This window comes from Gymnoscopelus braueri, assembly GCF_963280865.1.
Source record: "Gymnoscopelus braueri genome assembly, chromosome: 12".
Classification (NCBI taxonomy): Eukaryota; Metazoa; Chordata; class Actinopteri; order Myctophiformes; family Myctophidae; genus Gymnoscopelus; species Gymnoscopelus braueri.
The window spans coordinates 42,366,937-42,386,936 of NC_137614.1; the positions used below are offsets into that span (position 1 = coordinate 42,366,937).

Sequence of the window (20,000 nt, forward strand, 5' to 3'; positions counted from 1 at the left end):
ACCCCAAATAAAACATTGAAAATAAAAAAAGTGAAAATGAATGTCATGATACCTTTAAGGACATCGTAAAGGGAAAATCTGTCTAAAAGACAATCTGTCCTAAATATGACTTCTCATGTCGACCACAACATTGCGATTTCCCGCTTCACTTCCTGGAGACCTGTGTTGCATTTCCGGGACACAACATTGTGATTTCGGCTTCACTTCCTGGAGACCTGTGTTGCATTTCCCCCAACACTCCCACCCCTACTCTGCCCTCAGATTCTTGTCTCGATCTACTATCTCTACTTCCTACAATATATACTGTACATGTAGACGTAAAGTCGTATAGACGACGTATAGACAGATACTGTAGATAGATAAGATAGATAGATGTACATATACTGTAGATGTACTACATAGAGACAAGACAACAACCACCAAAAGGCTGGCAACAATGCCATCCAACTGCCACCCTGCTGTCTGAAGCGCACGCACGCACGCACGCGCGCACACACACACACGCACACACACACACACACACACACACACACACACACACACACACACACACACACACACACACACACACACACACACGGATTTACATCCAACACACACAGACCAACTGTGTTTTATAACTAATACAATAATTCCTTGGAGGAGTCTCAATTATAATCAACTTGAATCCCATCATCCTAGATGACTTGGTGTTGCCGTGGATCAAGAGTAAATTTCACAGGGTTTGAGTCCAACTCGATGGTGTGTGGGGTTGAGTTCCATAACGACCCGAAACTCGCCTTTGATTGTGTGATCCGGTGAATATAACGGTCCTCCTCACTAGGGCCAGACCAATATATCACTCCGGCCGATAGATATATCGGCCATTATGTCACCTTTTTGACAACGTCAGGATCAGCGAATGTTATTCTTAAATTGATGTGTCCCGAAGTATAATTAAGCCCTATTCAAAAAAGAAGAAATGAAAAATTGCTGATCTACAAGCTCACAAAGACGTGTTGTGTTTGCTATTTTTGAAGGTTTTGGGAAGATTTTGGAAAATTGTAACTATAAAAACCATAATGACGCGCCCAAAATAGGGATGCCATGTTGAAAGTGGTCAATAACATATACCGTACGCTTTTTCTGACAAACTATCAGTCAAAACATTGGTGATCGGTGGTCTAGGACAGTGGTTCTCCAAGAGGCTCCGGGGACCGAAACAGGGTTCCTTTAGGGGATTCCAAATGGACCCATAGACGTGTCATGGGTCAGGGGCTGTGCTCCTCACCATTCTCCAGTGATGCGGGTCTTCAGCTCGGGGAGCAGGAACTGGTCGTGGAAGCGATAGATGGAGGAGATGTTGGAGAAGATCCCTGTGATGACTTCCTGAGGGATTCCAGCTTCTGTCAGCTTAGTGCAAAATACCTGCAGAGAACAAACAGGGGAGAACGTCGTCACTGTCGAGTTTTTAATCTCCAAAACCGTTACTTTTCAGGAAATGTAAAAGAAAAAAGGCAATGTAGTTAGTATTTATCTACATTTGTTGTTCATACCTGTCATCTGACAGGAACCCAGGTTTGATATGATGCAAACCTTGGTTCCTGTCAGAGGATTATGCACATTTACAAACTAAAGTTTCATGCAGTGGGTATGCTGGGCTGCGAACGGAAAATCAATCGCCTTTTTCTATCCTCGGCATATTGACCTTCAACTTGTGCTATTTTTTCCACAACGCATATCGTCGCTATCGGATGGAAACCCTTTGTACTTTTCAGGAAATTCCAATGGATCAAATGTAGCTTTTATTTAGTCACAAGCTCTTGTTAAGACTTTTCACTGGTTAGATCTTTTGTTTTAAACCCGCAGACAGACATAACCACTTCCAACCTCTCTTCCGTATTTTGGGCATGTCATTATAAGCTAAATGTTTCAAATATGGCTAGTTTTTAAACTACTGGAACTGGACTAGCCTACTACCGGAGCTTGTAGAGCTGCTATTTAAGCTACTTTTGCACGACCAGTGGTGTAAAGTAACTAAGTACATTTACTCAAGCACTGTACTTGAGTGCAATTTTGAGGTATTTTTACTTTACTGGAGTATTTCCAATTGTCAGTACTTTTACTTCGACTCCACTACATCTTAGAAGCAAATGTTATACTTTTACTCCACTACAATTATTTGAAAACTTTAGTTACTAGTTACTTTGTAGATTTAGATTCATTACAAAACATACATTCCCCGCTTCAGCCCTATATACATTTCGGCCATTTGAAAATAGCCGATCTACGAGCTCACAATGCGTCGCATCGCGACGCATTGTGAGCTTGTAGATCTGCTATTTTCAAAAGAGTTTTTCTACATTTTCTACATTTGAAAACTTGTGAAATGGGACATTCTGCATAATGAGTACTTTCTACTTTTGGTACTTTAAGTACATTTTGATACCAATACTTTTGTACTGTTACTCGAGTACATTTTGATTTCCGGACTTTTCCTTGCAACAGAGTATTTCTACATGGCAGTATTGATACTTTCACTGAAGTAAAAAATTTGAGTACTTTTTCCACCACTGTATCATGTGATATTTAGCCTCATCCATCAGTTCCAACAGGCTGTCAGGCCTGCCAGCAACATCAACAGACATGCTAGTGTTTCTGTACAAAGTGCTGCCTGCCAGGCCAGCCTGAAGGCAACGAGTGTGACAAAAACAGGAAGTAGCGGTAGGCAATCTCTTCTGTGATTGGACAGCTGTACTATCTCCTCCACCACATGAACTAAATAAAGAGGAAGAGGACTCGACCGCACTGCAGTTAAATAATTACAATAAGCAGAAATAACTAAATGAGTTACCGACTCTGAATGAAAACACTACAGTCTATTATAACTAACGAGAGGCGTATCGTCGCGATAAGGCAGAAAACCCCTTACCGTATCTTCCTTGTGTCTTTTTTTAATGTTTTTTCACTTATCATGTACATCAGTGGTTCCCAAACTTTTTCATGTCAAGGACCCCTAAATTAATGTGTATTTGGCCGCAGACCCCCATCGGAAAAGATTTTATGCCAAGGACCCCATACAAAATGTGTGTTGGTAAAAATTACCAAAAATATTCAAAAAGTTTCAAAACATTTCTACATTCCTTTTTTTTTAAATAGTTGATGTAATTGGGCCCTGGGAGTCCCCGGACCCCACTTTGAGAACCCCTGCATTAGACCACGGACCACCATAACTCTATAATAACTCTGAGCGTGTACAAATGTACATTTGTACACGTTCAGAGTTACAGCCACATAAGGGTCCATTTGGTTCCAAACTATATATTTATCTGGGGACCCCCTGGAACCCCCTCAGGGACCCAAGGGGGTGCCCAGACCCCACTTTGAGAACCACCGATGTACATAGCCTAGTATCTGCTGCTATGCCCATACTGTATGTCTAACCTCATGTACATACTGTACCAGCTGGACATGCTATATAGGCTATATGTAGATATCTTTTTTTTTATTTTTCTTTCTCTCCTTGCTCTCCCTGGCACGCCTCCCCTCTTGTCTTTTTCCTCTTTCTGAAAATATCTACAAGCTATGAGCTTGTAGATATTTTTTTTTAATCTTGAAAATGTGTGCAAATCTTTGAAGATATATATTTTTTAAAGCGAACATTTGTAACTCAAATCTTTGCTTCTGGGGGGGTCCCTGGAACAAAATATTTTGAGATGGGGGTCCGTGGCCAAATACATATAATTTTGGGGGTCCTTAACAGCTCATTCACTGCCTGAACTATTTCTGGCCGCGTTTGCCCACTGCCAGAGATTTTTTATTGAAAAAAAAAAAGTACTCAGGAGCCGAGATACAGAATTTGTAAGTTTTAAGTTAACAAGGAAGTGGATGGGAGTCTAGATCTTCGAAAAATCATATCTCCTTGGTCTTTGGGTCAAATTTGAAAAATAATAATTAAAAAAAATATATATATATATATATATATATTAAAATTACGTTTTTTACGTTCTTGGCAGAATTGGTAATTGGATATAATTACGTTTTTTACGTTCTAGGCAGGGAATGAGTTAACAAGAAAAGGTTTGAGCACTACTGATATAGCAACAATAGTTTTTCTTTTTTTTTTGAATAGCCAAAGAAATCTAAAATGACAGATACGTTCCCGGATTGAATGGGTTAAATACAGTGGTTCAGACATGATGGGTGACGTAAATGAAGAAGTGTGGTCCATTGAAGGTCATGTCACGAGAATAAACAAAAGCTGGGATTGCAGAGGTAAGAAGCTGAGCTCAAAGGTGGATTCCTTCTCAAGGTTGAACTAGTTCAACAAGAAAACCAAACAAAACAAAAAAAGCCAACATCCGCTGTGTGACATCACACACAAACTCATGTGATTATCAGGCTGGCCAAGAATCATTTTATACTGTGTTTAATCCCAGCTTAACACACACACACTGTTGAGTGCAGCGAGGGCACAAGGCTGCAGTGACACAAAGGCGCGCGGGCATAAAGCTAATTAACTAAGCCTGTGTTTGTTTGGAAATATAGACATACAGTCTCTATTGTGTACAGTAAAATGAGTGTTAACTTGACTCTGAGAGTGTACATATGTAACCAAATGGACCCTTCCGGATCCATTTGGTTCCATACACCAGTCAAAAGAACACTTATTTCTGCCCATACCCTAGGTGGGGTTGGCGAAAGGGCCTACTCTGTGTGGAGTTTGCATGTTCTCCCCGTGTCTCCTAGGGTAGGTACCCTCACAAAAACACGCAGTAATCCTGGTCACTATACTGCCTCCCCCTGGCCAGCCGGGGCGCCTGATGGAGGGGAAAGGAACTGGTTGGAATAACGTGTTCCTTCCACGCGCTACGTCCAACCAGGGAAACTCTCCCCTGTCAGGTGACAAGAAGGTCAGTTGGCTCTCATGCATTGAAGGAGGCATGAGCTCGGCCCTGGCCTCCCTAGGTTGGCAGAGGGAAGGTAGTGCCCAGGATTACATAGACAATTGGCACTGGGTGTAAAAAATAGGGTTACAAAATCGTGGGATAAAAAATGTAAAGGAAAAAAGAAAAAAGAACACTTATTTCGTAGTGCACACACAGAGAGACAAATCAAAGTTCATCATGCTAAGGTGTGCAAAAATGTCAAAAATCATCCAGGATAGCAGACTGATCAAGAATATTATCGTGGACCACAAGGGAAACAAGCTACAGCTTTTTTGTGTATAGTCCACGTTGGCGTTTTCCTAATGAATGACACTGTTGTGACTTTTTAAAATTGTATGTATTTGTAAAGTATCCTATCCTATCCTATCGTTGCAATGCAGAAACCTTGTGTGTGTTATTTTTCATAATATTTTTTTTTTTTCATACCTTATTTTATACGCCGTCGTATGACAGTGATACACAAAAGGAGCGACAATGTATCCGCTATTTTCGGAACATTTTGAAGCTTTTCACCTAAGGCCCAAATTTTGGACACAAGACTTTAAGTGGTTAAGTGTGTCTGGGGGTTTTCTAAATAGTGTAGCGTCCCCATCTCGCCACAACTTCCTCCACTGAGGGAGCTAGCTTCTTTGGTGCAGGGGGTTGTTCGCCGGATTAGTGAGCCGTGGGTCATGTGTTCGACCACGGCTTGGGGCGTTGCACTTCTCGGCTGTTACATTGGTGTCAGAAGTGGGGCGTGAGGGAGTGGCCGTGTGCGGGAAACGTGAGGGCGTGCTTTGATTCGAACCGAGGGTAGAGTGTAGCGTCCCCATTTCACCACAACTTCCTCCGTTTAGGGAGCTAGCTTCTTTGGCGCAGGGGGTTGCTGGCCGGACTAGTGAGCCGTGGGTCATGGGTTCAGTTCAACTCGTTGCACTTCTCTGCTGTTACCATATTAAACCAATGAAACGTATTAAAAAGAGCTGGCGACTAAATAATAATTCCATTGGATCCATTGAGACACAGGTTTGTTTTCTCCATTTCCTGAACAGTAACGGTTTTGGACATACAATGACTATATTTAAGTGTATGTTTGCAGCACAGGCATAACGCACGCGCGCACGCACGCACACACACACGCGGGCGCACAAGCACACACGCGCACACACGCACACATGCACACACGCATTACAACCATGTTAAAGCTGATTAATCCAGCAGACAAGAGGAAGTGGATCACTGTCTTAATCCAGCTCAGACCTGATCACACCACTGACACACTTTACCGCAACAACACACACTGTATCACACTGCCACTGTGTGTGTGTGTGTGTGTGTGTGTGTGTGTGTGTGTGTGTGTGTGTGTGTGTTAGGGCATTCACAACTAATGATTTGTGTGAGTCGACTGTTTTGACCAATTAGTAGTCGACTAGTCGACTAGTCGAAATTAACATTAAAAAAAAAAAATTACAATTTTTTTTTTTTTTTATATTATAAAAATTAAAATATTATTATCCTCCTGCCCTTATTTTTATGGCGTTTTAAGGGAAGCGCTTCTGGCACAGCAGCACAGCACCACAGCAGCGTCTCCAAGGATCCCCATTGCCCAATAATAGGCTTTTATTGGGCATACTTTTGACCCCCTTTTGATAAAAAATAAAGTCAGGAGGATAATAATAATAGTAAGACGGGCCATTACTATGGCATTAAAACAAAAACAAAAAAAAAAACTATTCGACTAGTACCAACAGAGTCGACTAGTGGTTATACTAGTCGACTAGTCGACTAGTTGGTGAAAGCCCTAGTGTGAGTGTGTGTGTGTGTGTGTGTAGAGTACCTGGTCAAGCAGGTTCAGTCTCTTAACGTAAGCCTCTTCAGTGTGGAGAAGCTCTTTGGCGATGTTCAGCAACTTCTGGGCCTCTGGACACTGTGGATGCACATACAATCAGTTATTTACATTAAACACTTTCCATATAATGCATCATAAACACACTTATTATGCGTTAGAACCTGATTACAGCACTTAGAAGTACTCAATAATGCTTCATAACTACTACTGTATCTACCTGGTTGAGAACCACTGTCCTAGGCCGATGTTTTGTCAGAAATTGCTAAATGTTCTAATCAATTTGAAAAACATTTGTTATTGACCACAAGTTCACAACATGGAATCCCTATTTCATGTCAGTGTGAAATATTTTACAATGACTTATAAAGGTCAAGTATCATAATATTTCATAATGACTAGTGGCTAACATTTTGTTTTGGCCAGGAGCATAGTGTACTTCCAACAACAACTTGAACTTTATTATCACATCACAGGTTTAGGCCGATTCTACAAATGTCTTCTAAATCCTAACAGTTTCCTAAAAAAAATATGTTGCTATATCAGTAGTTCTAACGCTTTTTCATGTCAAGGACCCTCCCTAAAATTATCTATATATTTGGCCGCCGACCCCCATCTCAAAATATTTTGTTCCAGGGACCCCCAGAAGCAAACATTGGTGTTAAAAATGTTCGCTTTTTAAAATATATATATTCAAAGATTTTCACACGTTTTCACGATTTTTCAACAATAGCAGATCTGCAAGCTCATAGCGCGGCACGAAATTGACTCGCTATGAGCTTGCCTTGTATATCTGCTATTTTTGAAAAGCCCAAGTATATGGTTTAAGTGGTGACACAGATGCTTTCCTGGTATTAATGGGTTAAAAAAAAGTGAGTGAAATATTATTTCATCCATCATCACCCACTTTTTTCACTTTACTTAAGGGCACGGCCCTACCGCACTTTTATTTTACATCTGGGGCGGAATCTGCCAATGCTTTGTCAAAGCAAATGTGTGGATCCTTGGAAAAAATGCGCAAGACCACGAATCCACGCATTTGCATTGACACAGCATTGGCAGATTCCGTCCCCAGCTGTAAAATAAAAGTGTGGTGGGGCCGTGCCCTAAGGGATAGTTCACCCCCAAAATAACTTTTTTTCCTATCGATTAGTCACCCCAGAACCTACCGGAACCGCTGCCTGCCGTTCCGCTGGTCGTCAAAATTATTGGCTTAGGAATGCGACAAAAACCAAAAAATATCCATGAATTCAAGTCTCCATGGGATGACTAATCGATAGAAACAAGTTTTTTTTTGGGGTGAACTATCCCTTTAAAGCATTCCTAGAGTTGGAGGCAGAAACATTTGTGTTTTCCTTGCATACATATTTTTTTTTCACTTAAAGCATCGCGTTATGATGCATTTTAACAGTATTTATAATGTATTATAAATGTATGATTAGTACAATTATAAATACACCATGATCCTGGCCCAAAAGAAAAGGTCTGCGAGTGCCCAGCAATCGTACAAAGTGTGACTTTGTAAATCATTATAGAATGCTTTGTGTTCTGATTACTGTTATGAAGCATTAATGAGCACTTAATCTAGTTTTTATTACTTAATATTGACTCAAAATATGAGATAAGCGATGATATATAGATATTACATACAGATATGAAGGTAATATTATAGCAATACAAAGGGAAGCAGTAACAGCTAGCTGAATTCAGCATTTGATAATCTTTCCATTGCATGATGCATGGTTAGTCATTGGTTTGCTTGATTGCATGGTCATAATGTGTTCATAATGATAAATAATGTTGAAAGAACAACAAAACACGGTTGCATGGTTACTAATATATATGGCAAGACTGCTTAACCCCTTCAATCCGGCAACGCATCTGTGTCATTTTAAGATTTATTTGGCTATTCAAAAATAGCAGATATACAAGCTCATAGCGCGGCACAGAGTCGAAAATCGAAAATGACACAGATGCTTTCCCGGTCTTAATGGGTTAATCAAAACAAGCACTACACACCAGAGAGCAAGTCTCAACCAATTTACCCTTTTATGCATTGATCAGACACTTTTGTCCAGAGCAAAAGTGTCTGATCAGAGTAAAGAACCCTTGTCAACAAACAACAAGGTCCATAAATAGTCATGTACTGTAAGTAGAGTGCAAATAAAAACAATGTAGTACTTCAAAGAAACTAGAATTCCAGGTAAACAACATCAAACCTAGAATCTGTCTAGACAACATGCTATCTAAATAACATTCTTAACATTTCCTTTCACAACAGGAGTGCTAGGGGGTTGAGGTGGTGTCTGAAGAGGTGAGTGCTAGGGGTTGAGGTGGAGTCTGAAGAGGTGAGTGCTAGGGGTTGAGGTGGAGTCTGAAGAGGTGAGTGCTAGGGGGATGAGGTGGAGTCTGAAGAGGTGAGTGCTAGGGGGTTGAGGTGGAGTCTGAAGAGGTGGGTGCTAGGGGGTTGAGGTGGAGTCTGAAGAGGTGAGTGCTAGGGGGATGAGGTGGAGTCTGAAGAGGTGAGTGCTAGGGGGATGAGGTGGAGTCTGAAGAGGTGGGTGCTAGGGGGTTGAGGTGGAGTCTGAAGAGGTGGGTGCTAGGGGGTTGAGGTGGAGTCTGAAGAGGTGAGTGCTAGGGGGTGAGGTGGTGTCTGAATAGGTGAGTGCTAGGGGGTTGAGGTGGAGTCTGAAGAGGTGAGTGCTAGGGGGGTGAGGTGGTGTCTGAAGAGGTGAGTGCTAGGGGGGTGAGGTGGAGTCTGAAGAGGTGGGTGCTAGGGGGGTGAGGTGGAGTCTGAAGAGGTGAGTGCTAGGGGGTTGAGGTGGAGTCTGAAGAGGTGAGTGCTAGGGGGTTGAGGTGGTGTCTGAAGAGGTGAGTGCTAGGGGGGTGAGGTGGAGTCTGAAGAGGTGAGTGCTAGGGGGTGAGGTGGAGTCTGAAGAGGTGAGTGCTAGGGGGTTGAGGTGGAGTCTGAAGAGGTGAGTGCTAGGGGGTGAGGTGTAGTCTGAAGATGTGAGTTCTGCCAGGATGTTGGCCAAAGGGTGGCGCTAGAGGAAAGGCCAGAGGGTCAGCAAAATCATTACGGTTCATCCTCTGGGGAAAATGCAATCAGAAAATGACATGCCAATCAGACCATTGGTTTTTGAGATAACTTCTGTGCAAGTGGACGTCTTAGCCTAACAATGGCGCCAAAGGGAACCTTTTGAGATATGTTGGCTGGGAAAGACAGACAGACAGACAGACAGACAGACAGACAGACAGACAGACAGACAGACAGACAGACAGACAGACAGACAGACAGACAGACAGACAGACAGACAGACAGACAGAAAGACAGACAGACAGACAGACTCTAGCGGGGGTTTCTTTCATGTGGGGGGTTTTAAATAGAGCCTGTATTTATTGTGCATCTCATCATTGGTGAAACCAAACCAGGCCAAATCTACATAATTGAATTGAATGCATGTTGCAGCAGTCAGCAGCCAGCAGGCTGAGTGCGCCGACGTAGAGAAAATAAGGATGTCTCCTCTTTATGACGAATAAGAGCTTCAGCAGGACAAACATTAAGCATGATGTCACATTCCATATGTGACAGTTAAACCGAACAGACATTGGGGACAGAGGACAGGTCCTGTTGTGAAAGTGTGGGTTTTGCAACAGCTGACTGTTTTATTTTGACACTGACACACACACACACACACACAAAATAGTTATTGTGAAACACTGTAAAAATGGGTCCCCAAATCCATCACAAGCGACACGCAAGAAAAGTCCGGCATTTTCTCTCCCTTATCACCTTGTAATGTGCATCGCAAACAAAACCCACATCCTCTGTGACAACACTGCGATTATGCAGCTATAAACCTGTCAGCTGTAATATCCATGTCTCACATCACGCACGAACACGCAGATGCACACACACACACACACACACACACACACACACATCCTCTGGGCAGTAGTGTTGGGATCAGGAAACACTGAAAACCGGAGATCCTTCGCCAAAAAATATCTGGGTGTGTGATGTCAGTACATTTGTGGGGTCAAATTTTAGTCAAATAAATATTTTTTTAAATATTCATAATATTTGACCTCACAATACTAATTGGAACCAATGGGGAAGCAAACCCTGCTATGCAAATACTTGTATGCAGCATGCTGAAAGCTATAAGCCATCCTAAACAGTGTCTGCCTTCTGTGTCTAAATTCCTGATTTAACAATTGTGCCATTGTTCTTTCTCCTGACTTTCAGTATATTTTTAGACTTTAGACTTGGACCTTACGCACTCACACACTGACTCAGTGACTGTGTGGGTCGGGTTTGACAGCCCATGTCCAACCCAAGGGTCACCGTTTAGAGGCACGAGTGTTGTTTACAAATCGATGGCCAAAGTCAAAGGATGGGACATACTGTAGTGGGCTGAAATGTTAGATAGGCTGTCTCTCTTTCATCTGACAGGCCACACCATCTCCTCTTACATCTCTCCGGTTCTTCATCCTTTTACATAACAGCGGAGCTGCTTTTAGATGTGGCTCGGTCACTCGTGAAACTGTGTTCGTTTCACGCAGAGGTATTCTTTGACAGTTGAGTTAATAATAGCAGAGGCTAACTTCATTTTCCACTACATGAAAGGCCATCTCGACTTGTCTTCCGAGACGTCGGTTCACATGGCCTTGACGGCTTCTGCAAACTTCTACGTGAACTTGAAAATAGGAAAAGAAACTGAGGGATTGTTGTAAAAGCAGGTAAGGGAAGTGGGAGGCGCATAGAGAGACTCTAAAAGTCAATGTCTGTCGTACTATAGAGGCTATACTGATCTGCTATTTTTGAACATTTTTGAAAGATCTTGAAAGTGTGAGAACTACCGATTTAGAAGGCATTTGTAGAATCGGCCTCAGGTCTTAATAAAGCTAATGCTTGTAGTTATAATTCTTTGAGACACTGATACAAGTATTTGAGGGCATGGCCGAGTCCACCATTGTATTGCAGTTACAGACAACAGAGGAATCAGCATTGAGTTTGTGAGACAGATAATATACAGCGATAAAAAAAACATGGTTAAGTACCGCAAGTGGAGGGACTTTCATCAACACACTATCTTATGAAAAATGAAAATGGGATGTCCAAATATTAGTTTTTCAGGCTCCGGTGCCACAAAAAGGAACTAAGAACCACCTTTGTTTGCACCAGGCTCCGAAACACTCACGTGACGTCGATTCCCTTCCCGTATTATTCACACGTACAGTAGGTGGCCAGTGACTTTGACCACTTTCAGTTTCAAAACCTTTGCATCATGCATGTCACACCAACACCAATGGTTATGATAATGTGGATTGTGGAAGTTAAATGGTGGATTTGACTATATGAACAAATTTGTTTTATCAACAAAACGCATCGCATTCCGTTTGTGTGACATGCACGATGCAAAGGTTTTTAAAGTGAAACCGGTCAAAGTCACTGGCCACCTGCTGTACTTGGGCGTGACGTGACTGTAGGTAAAAGAATAATTGTACAGTAGATGGTGTGTGGTACTCAGTGGTGGAAAAAGTACTCAAATTCTTTACTTAAGTAAAAGTACCAATACTGCAATATAAAAATACTCTGTTACAAATAAAAGTCCAGAATTAAAAATGTACTTGAGTAAAAGTACAAAAGTATTGGCATCAAAATGTACTTAAAGTACCAAAAGTAAAAGTACTAAATATTTGAAAATAGCCGATCTACAAGCTCACAACGCGTCGCGATGCGACGCGTTGTGAGCTTGTAGATCGGCTATTTTCAAATAGCCTATGTATAAAATAGGGCTAAAGTGGTTAATGTATGTTTTATTATATCATAGTTTATATCTGAAAAGTAACTAGTAACTAAAGATTTCAAGTAAATGTAGTGGAGTAAAAGTACAATATTTGCCTCTGAGATGTAGTGGAGTAGAAGTAAAAGTATTGGAAATTGGAAATACTCAAGTGAAGTACAAATACCTCAAAATTGTACTTAAGTACAGTACTTGAGTAAATGTACTTAGTTACTTTCCACCACTGGTGGTACTATACTCACTCTGTTTGGCTCTGAGAGTCCACCATGCAGATGCTCAGCCTTGTCCACTCCCTCTATCTCCCCGCCGCTCCCCTCGTCCAAGTCACTGTCCTCGTCCTGCGTGGAGTCGCGCTTGTTGCCCAGGGCGACGCAGCACGACGCGCTCTCCGTCTCCGTGACGCTGTTGTCGTAGCGGTCCTCCTCGTCGATGGCGTCCTCGTTGGGGAACGCCTCGCCTTCCACGGCGCACGACGGGCTGTCGATGCCGCTGTCCCGGTTGGGGATCTTCCCGCTCCCGCTCTGCTCGTTCGAGTCCGGATTGCTGCCGTCCCGGAGCTCCTCCCGCTCCGCGTCGTCAAGGCAACCGCCGCCGACGCCGACGCCGCCGCCGCCGCCGCGCGACACGACGTGGTCGTCCAGCGGCACGTCGTCCAGAGGCACGTCGTCCGAGCCGTCCATGTGCACGACGGAGGACAGCCTGCGCGACAGCAGCTCCTCCTCCGTCGCCGCCGCCGTGTCGTCGGTCCGCTGCTCCTCCTCCTCCGAGGCGCTAAGTGCAAGTTTGTCCGTCGCGGCGGGGGAGGAGTCGTCCGTGGAAAGCTTTGCTCCCGCCGCGGCGTCCTGGCCGCCGCCGCCGCCGGGGGCGGCGGTGGGCTCAGACGGGACGTCCATTTTCAGACACAGGTGGAGCTGGGTCCTCGGAACCACCCCCAGGATAGGAACCCTACAGGGAGCGAAACAACAACACTTTGTCAGAACAGGCATCAGCATTAGATGAAATGGGCATTACAGGGATATTTTTGGGCGGTGAAACCGCCCCTATATGTGAGGTTTGGATATTTGCACACCAAATCCTGCGCTGTGATTGGCCAAAAATGTACCCCCCTAACCCTGCACCGTGATTGGCCAATCACAGTCTATTCAGGACTGTGATTGGCTAGTGTCACATGACACATGTGCATAGCCCTATATAAGAAACCATAACTTTAAAAAAAACATACATTTGTTTTTTTTAAGTTATGGTTTCTTCCATCACTTCTTCCATCACTTCTTCCATCACTTCTTCCATCACTGTGATGACCACTGTGACCACACCGCCCACTTCACACTGGGTGTGATTTTTTAATTTTTGTCGCATTCCTAAGCCGATAATTTGATGACTGGCAGCGGTTCCGGGTAGGAGACACAAAGAGTCTCCTTTGTGTCTCTTACCGGAACAGCTGCCTCTTAGGAATGCGACAAAAACTAAAACATATCCATGAATTCAAGTCTCCATGGGTGAATAATCGATATTATAAAATATTTTATTTGGGTGAACTACTTTAATATCAACCAAAGCAAGACAACAAGGTTTACGTTGTTCATACCTGTTTTACAATGGGAAAACATTATAGTCAGAAAATGTGATATGAAGAAAATATGGGCAGAATTGTGCTCATTTAAAGGTGGTGTAAGTGATGTTTTTTAAATTAAAATAAGTGTTAAGTAGCTCCAAATTCTGATAATAATCACTGCTATAGAGAATTTGTTTATCCAATTAGGAGATAGAACCCATTGATGCAGCTTACGTTTTATGTGTCTAATTCCAACACTTGTCTGCTCAATTATTTGTTTCACCACTTCCAATTTCACTTGTTTATCCTGTATCCTATTATAAGAGTTTTCTCTCCTGATTGGGTGAAATTGGTATCCTGTTTAGTAAAGAGCTGGCGAGGTCGGGAGACCATTGTTACTGAACAAACACTCAGGGTTCCCACACATGTTTAACAATGAATTTTCAAAACATTTCCATAACTTTTCCAAATTGTTTTACCCCATTTCCAGGCCTATAGCAATCATACGGACAAAAATAACAGATCTACAAGCTAACAACGTGTCACGATGCAACATGTTGTCAGCTTGTAGATCTGTTCTTTTTGTCACGTGACCCCCTGTATACATTAGGCCATAGGTATTTCACGTGTTAGACATGTTTTGGGATATGTTTTTTATGAACAAAATCAATAGCCAAAAACTATGTATATCCAAACATTTTTTAAGCATTTGATTAATTCCAAACCTTTTCCAGGCCTGGACAGTTTTTCTAATTTCAAAACATGTCCAGGAATGTCATGACCATGGGAACCCTGAACACTCTATAGCAATAATATAGTTTAAAAAAATAAATACATAAAAATGCAACCAGACCACTAATATACTCCCACAGACAGATGGAGGTGTGCATGGAATCTACTTCTCACCGCAACACAAGAACATGAACATCATAAACTGTCAATTAGACGGAGCGTGTACTACCTGTCATTCCTGTCATACCATTTATCATTCAAGTTTATTACCATTGCTTATTATAGGGCCCATTCACTCATACATACCCAGACTCAAGCATGAATTCTTATGCAAGCGCACTTGACATGACAATAATTCATTTAACCATTAAGACCTGGAACGCATCTGTGTCAATTTAGATTTCTTCGGCTATTCAAAAATAGCAGATATACAAGCTCAGAGCGCGGCACCGAGTGCCGCGCTACGAGCTTGTAGATCTGCTATTTTTGAAAAATCGTGAAAACTTGTGCAAATCTTTATATACATTTTAAAGCGAACATTTGTAACTCAAATCTTTGCTTCTGGGGGTCCATAGAACATATTTTGAGATGGGGGTGCATATAAAACTGGGGGTTCTTGTAAATTCAATAAGGTGGCGTACCTTGAGTTCTCAAACCTCTCGATGAGCAGTCCCACCTTCTGGGCCTCTCTCTGAGGCTGCGTGCCCAGGCCAGGAGGCGTCTGGCTGGGCTTGGGCTTGGGTGGAGGAGGGGGCGCTGGTAGCGGTCTGGACGGAGCAGGTGGAATCCTCTTGGGTTTCTTGTCCTGTCCCAGGGCCAGCAGGTGCGGAGGTTTAGGGGGCACTACGGACGAGACGAGTCAGGGGAAAAGAGAGCGAGAGAGAGAGAGGAAAGAAAGAGAGAGAAATCATCTTGTGTCAGGTAACCCATAAAGGTCCAAGTGAGAAAGCTTCCATTTTTGTGTCCATGTGTGTGATCCCTGATAAAAAAATAAAAAAAACACCCCAAAAAAGTCCAAGACAGGAACAGACAGTTCTAGAATAAAGCTGCAGAAGGCGACCGACACACTGAACTGAGCTTCCTGGTTTGAGAACAGGATGCTGAGATGAGTGTGTGTGTGTGTGTGTGTGTGTGTGTGTGTGTGTGTGTGTGTGTGTGTGTGTGTGTGTGTGTGTGTGTGTGTGTGTGTGTGTGTGTGTGTGTGTGTGTGTGTGTGTGTGTGTGTGTGTGTGTGTGTGCGCGTGTGTGTGTGCGTGTGCGTGTGTGTGTGTAGCAACTGTGGTTGTAATGCACAGAGAAGCTTGAAAGCTATTTCAAAACACACTCTGCACTAGTCTATTTCTGCAGATAAGAGCTGCAATGATGCTCAACTCGAGGAAGTGTTTTGTGCTGTCATTTTAGTTCTTGGACTTTGATGGCTCAATTCAATTCAATTCAGGAAGCAGGTAAAAAAATATGTAATGTCCTTCCTCTATGTAGGTACGTACATGTGTGTCCATGTTCATGTGTGTGTGTGTGTGTGTGTGTGTGGGTGCAGTGTGACGCATAACCAACAGTGTGACATGAAAGCAGCCTGGTTCAAATATAATGCTAGTTTTAATACTGTGACTACTTCTGCTTCTACTTATAATAATAATACATACAATGTATATAGCGCTTTTCTAGGTACTCAAAGTTGCTTTACAGAAACAAAATAAAAACAACTTTATTAGGAAAACTAGTTAAAAAGGTTAATAAAAAAAAAAACTATAAAAGAAAGGTAAACAAATTAAAGGGGGGTTGGGATTTATGTAGGGAATGCAAGTCTGAAAAGGTGGGTTTTGACTGTGGTTTCAAACGTGGTGAGGGTAGGGGCAGCTCTGATGTGAGCAGCTCTGATGTGGGCTTATCATGGGGCGAAGACATTTGGTGTAGAGGTAAACAAGGAGTAGACTCCTTTAGGTCTGTAGGTCCTATAGGTCTTTGGGTACTTAGAAAAGTGCTATATAAATTTGAGATATTAGTAGTAGTAGTAGTAGTAGTAGTAGTAGTAGTAGTAGTAGTAGTAGTAGTATAATTTGGGGTCAGTAAAAACTACTTTATCAATCCCATTCAGGGCAAATACTGTAGGTTCAGGCAGCTCACAGTAACATGCAACAACATACTAACAAAATCAAATCAAGTGGATCTCAAGATCCACAAGGGAACGGTGTTTAGTGATAATATATTCAAAACATAACGGTTTTGAGCAGCCTACCTTACCGGCCTTTAAAAGGATACTTCACCCCCAACAAAATACTTTATTGGGGTGAAATACTTTTTTCAGGTACTTACCCCAAACAAAAACAAATTTCACCCACTTTTTTACACCTGTAAACCTGATTCTGACTCTTAATTCTGACCCTGTGATGGCTTGAATACAAGAATAATTTTCATTTGTATTACAGTACGGTGAATGAAGAATCCAAAAACCAAGAGAATACACTTGTAAAGGAACAGACAAAAGAGCTAAACTTAATCAAAAATCCAATTAAATCCCAAAACAATGCTCACACAGTATAGTCCCAAGTGTCCTCCCTAATCCGGTCCGTGTCAGTATTTTCAAAACATACATTTTTCGATTAAACTTTAATTGTTTAAAATACGCCCGAGCCAAGTCATCTCATGCATGAACAACGCACACGCCTGGGCGTGCACATTGCGTGTGAACTGAGCTCCTGTTGAATTCTACGGGTTTGCCCAGGCACATTATGCAAGAATCTAGTGGGTGCTCAAATACACAGATACACAATGAGGCAAGACACAAATTCAGATTTCAGAGTATGAGCGATTTTACTCAAGAGTAAGGAGACAAACTTACATGACAGAACCATGCACGGAACACCCAGTCTGACTAACCGATGTCAAAACTGACCGGGCCTTAAGTAGGCCTATCCACAAACACACGCCCTCAGGGTGAGGTGCTAGCCCAAACAGCGAAGGTATTGATCTACTTCAATGGGTACTTTCATAGTCATGAGCCCTTTGTTTAACGCAGATTTAACACCTTCTGCATTAACACATGACACGAACCCTACTAAGCAGGAACCAACTCACACACACAGGAGATGGCGAAAACAGGGGATATCGAAGTGAGTCTCTCAATACACATCCTCAGCTGTTGCTATTTATATAGCAGAGTATGTTATTTAAGTTCATATTAAATGTTTCCTATTAAATGAGTTCTCTTAAATGAATAACATTACATTATTTCAAATCACGTTGACAGCATGAAACCGGAAGTAATTAAAACACTTAATATTTCTTTTGGAAGTACTGAACATTATGACTTGATAAAGGGCATGGCATTACACAGTGAGCATTGTTTTAAAGTGTATAAAAAATCGTATTCTCTTGGGTTAATTCTTCATCCTCCATAATAACGGCATGTAACACAAATGAAAATTCTCCTTGTATTCAAGCCATGACTGGGTGAGTAAATGATAGAGCAAAGTCCTTTTGGGGGTGAAAGTACTCCGTTGAGACCTGGCTGTCATTATAGCAGTGGTGGAAAAAGTACTCAAATTCTTTACTTAAGTAAAAGTACCAATACTGCAATATAAAAATACTCTGATACAAGTAAAAGTCCAGAATTCAAAATTTACTTGAGTAAAAGTACAAAAGTATTGGCATCAAAATGTACTTAAAGTATCAAAAGTAAAAGTGCTAAATATTTGAAAATAGCAGATCTACAAGCTCACAACGCGTCGCGCTGCGACGCGTTGTGAGCTTGTAGATCGGCTATTTTCAAATAGGCTATGTATAAAATAGGGCTAAAGTGGTTAATGTATGTTTTATAATATCATAGTTTATATCTGAAAAGTAACTAGTAACTAAAGTTTTCAAATAAATGTAGTGGAGTAAAAGTACAATATTTGCCTCTGAGATGTAGTGGAGTAGAAGTAAAAGTATTGGAAATTGGAAATACTCAAGTAAAGTACAAATACCTAACATTTTTACTTAAGTACAGTACTTGAGTAAATGTACTTAGTTACTTTCCACCACTGTACAGTATATATATACGGTATATTCTACCTACAGTATCAGCAGTGCTACAGTACAGGGCTCAGTATACACAGTATACCAGTAGTTCTCAATCTTTTAGGTGCCAAGGACCCCCAAATGTATACATATTTGGCTGCGGACCCCCATCTCAAAATGTGTTGTGCCAGGGACCCCCAGAATAGCAGCACAGCACTAAGTGACACACTGTGAGCTTGTACTGTACATCTGCTATTTTTGAATAGCCAATGTATAAAATATGGATAAAAGGGGTTAAAATGATTGTGATGGCATATGAACAAATTTAGCTGGGGACCCCCTGGAAATCCCCTCAAGGACCCCCTGGGGGTCCCCGGACCCCACTTTGAGAACCACTGCAGTATACGATAACCTATATAGAGCACTGGTTCTCAACGTGGGGTCCGGGGACCCTCAGGGGTCCTTGATGGGGTTACCCAGCTAAATGACTGATAGTTAGGAACCAAAGTAGACCCGGACAGGGTCTGTAACTCCAAGAGTGTACCAATGGGGTTCCATCAATCGTACACTCTTGGTGAAATGAAAACACAGTTTTCATAAGACCTGGAACTGTGTCATTTTTTGATTTGAGCTAAAAAAGCATTATTTTACACTTTGGGCTATTCAAAAATAGCAGATATACAAGCTCATAGCGCGGCACCGAGTGCCGCGCTATGAGCTTGTAGATCTGCAATTTTTGAAAATTCGTGAAAATGTGTGCAAATCTTTGAATATATATATTTTTAAAGCGAACATTTTTAACTCAAATATTTGCTTCTGGGGGTCCCCTGGAACAAAATATTTTAATGGGGGTCCGCGGCCAAATACATATAATTTTGTGGGTCCTTGACATGAAAAAGATTGAGCACCACTGATATAGAAACATACGTTTTTCAGAAAACTGTTGAGATTTAGGAGACATGTAGAATCGGCTTCAGGTCTCAATGGGTTAACACAGTTTTACAGTGTAGGTTGGGGTCCCAAAGATTTTAAAGATGACTTTTTTTCTATCGATTAGTCACCCCATGGAGACTTGAATTCATGGATATTTTTTTGTTTTTGTCTCATTCCTAAGCCAATGATTTAATAGCCAGCAGCGGTTCCGGTAGGAG

The 20,000-nt window shown here is 42.0% G+C and overlaps 1 protein-coding gene across 2 annotated transcripts in view; it reads right to left on the minus strand.

The window, feature by feature from the left end:
- fgd (faciogenital dysplasia) overlaps positions 1–20,000 on the minus strand; it is a 100,472-nt gene that overhangs the window by 19,045 nt on the left and 61,427 nt on the right. For both annotated transcript variants that reach the window (XM_080445626.1, XM_080445625.1), the window contains exons 3-6: positions 15,492–15,693; positions 12,806–13,508; positions 6,745–6,834; positions 1,271–1,407 (exon numbers count right to left, since the gene is read on the minus strand). In XM_080445626.1, coding sequence (XP_080301752.1) covers positions 1,271–1,407; positions 6,745–6,834; positions 12,806–13,508; positions 15,492–15,693 — 1,132 coding nt within the window. The remainder of the gene's footprint in view (positions 1–1,270; positions 1,408–6,744; positions 6,835–12,805; positions 13,509–15,491; positions 15,694–20,000) is intronic.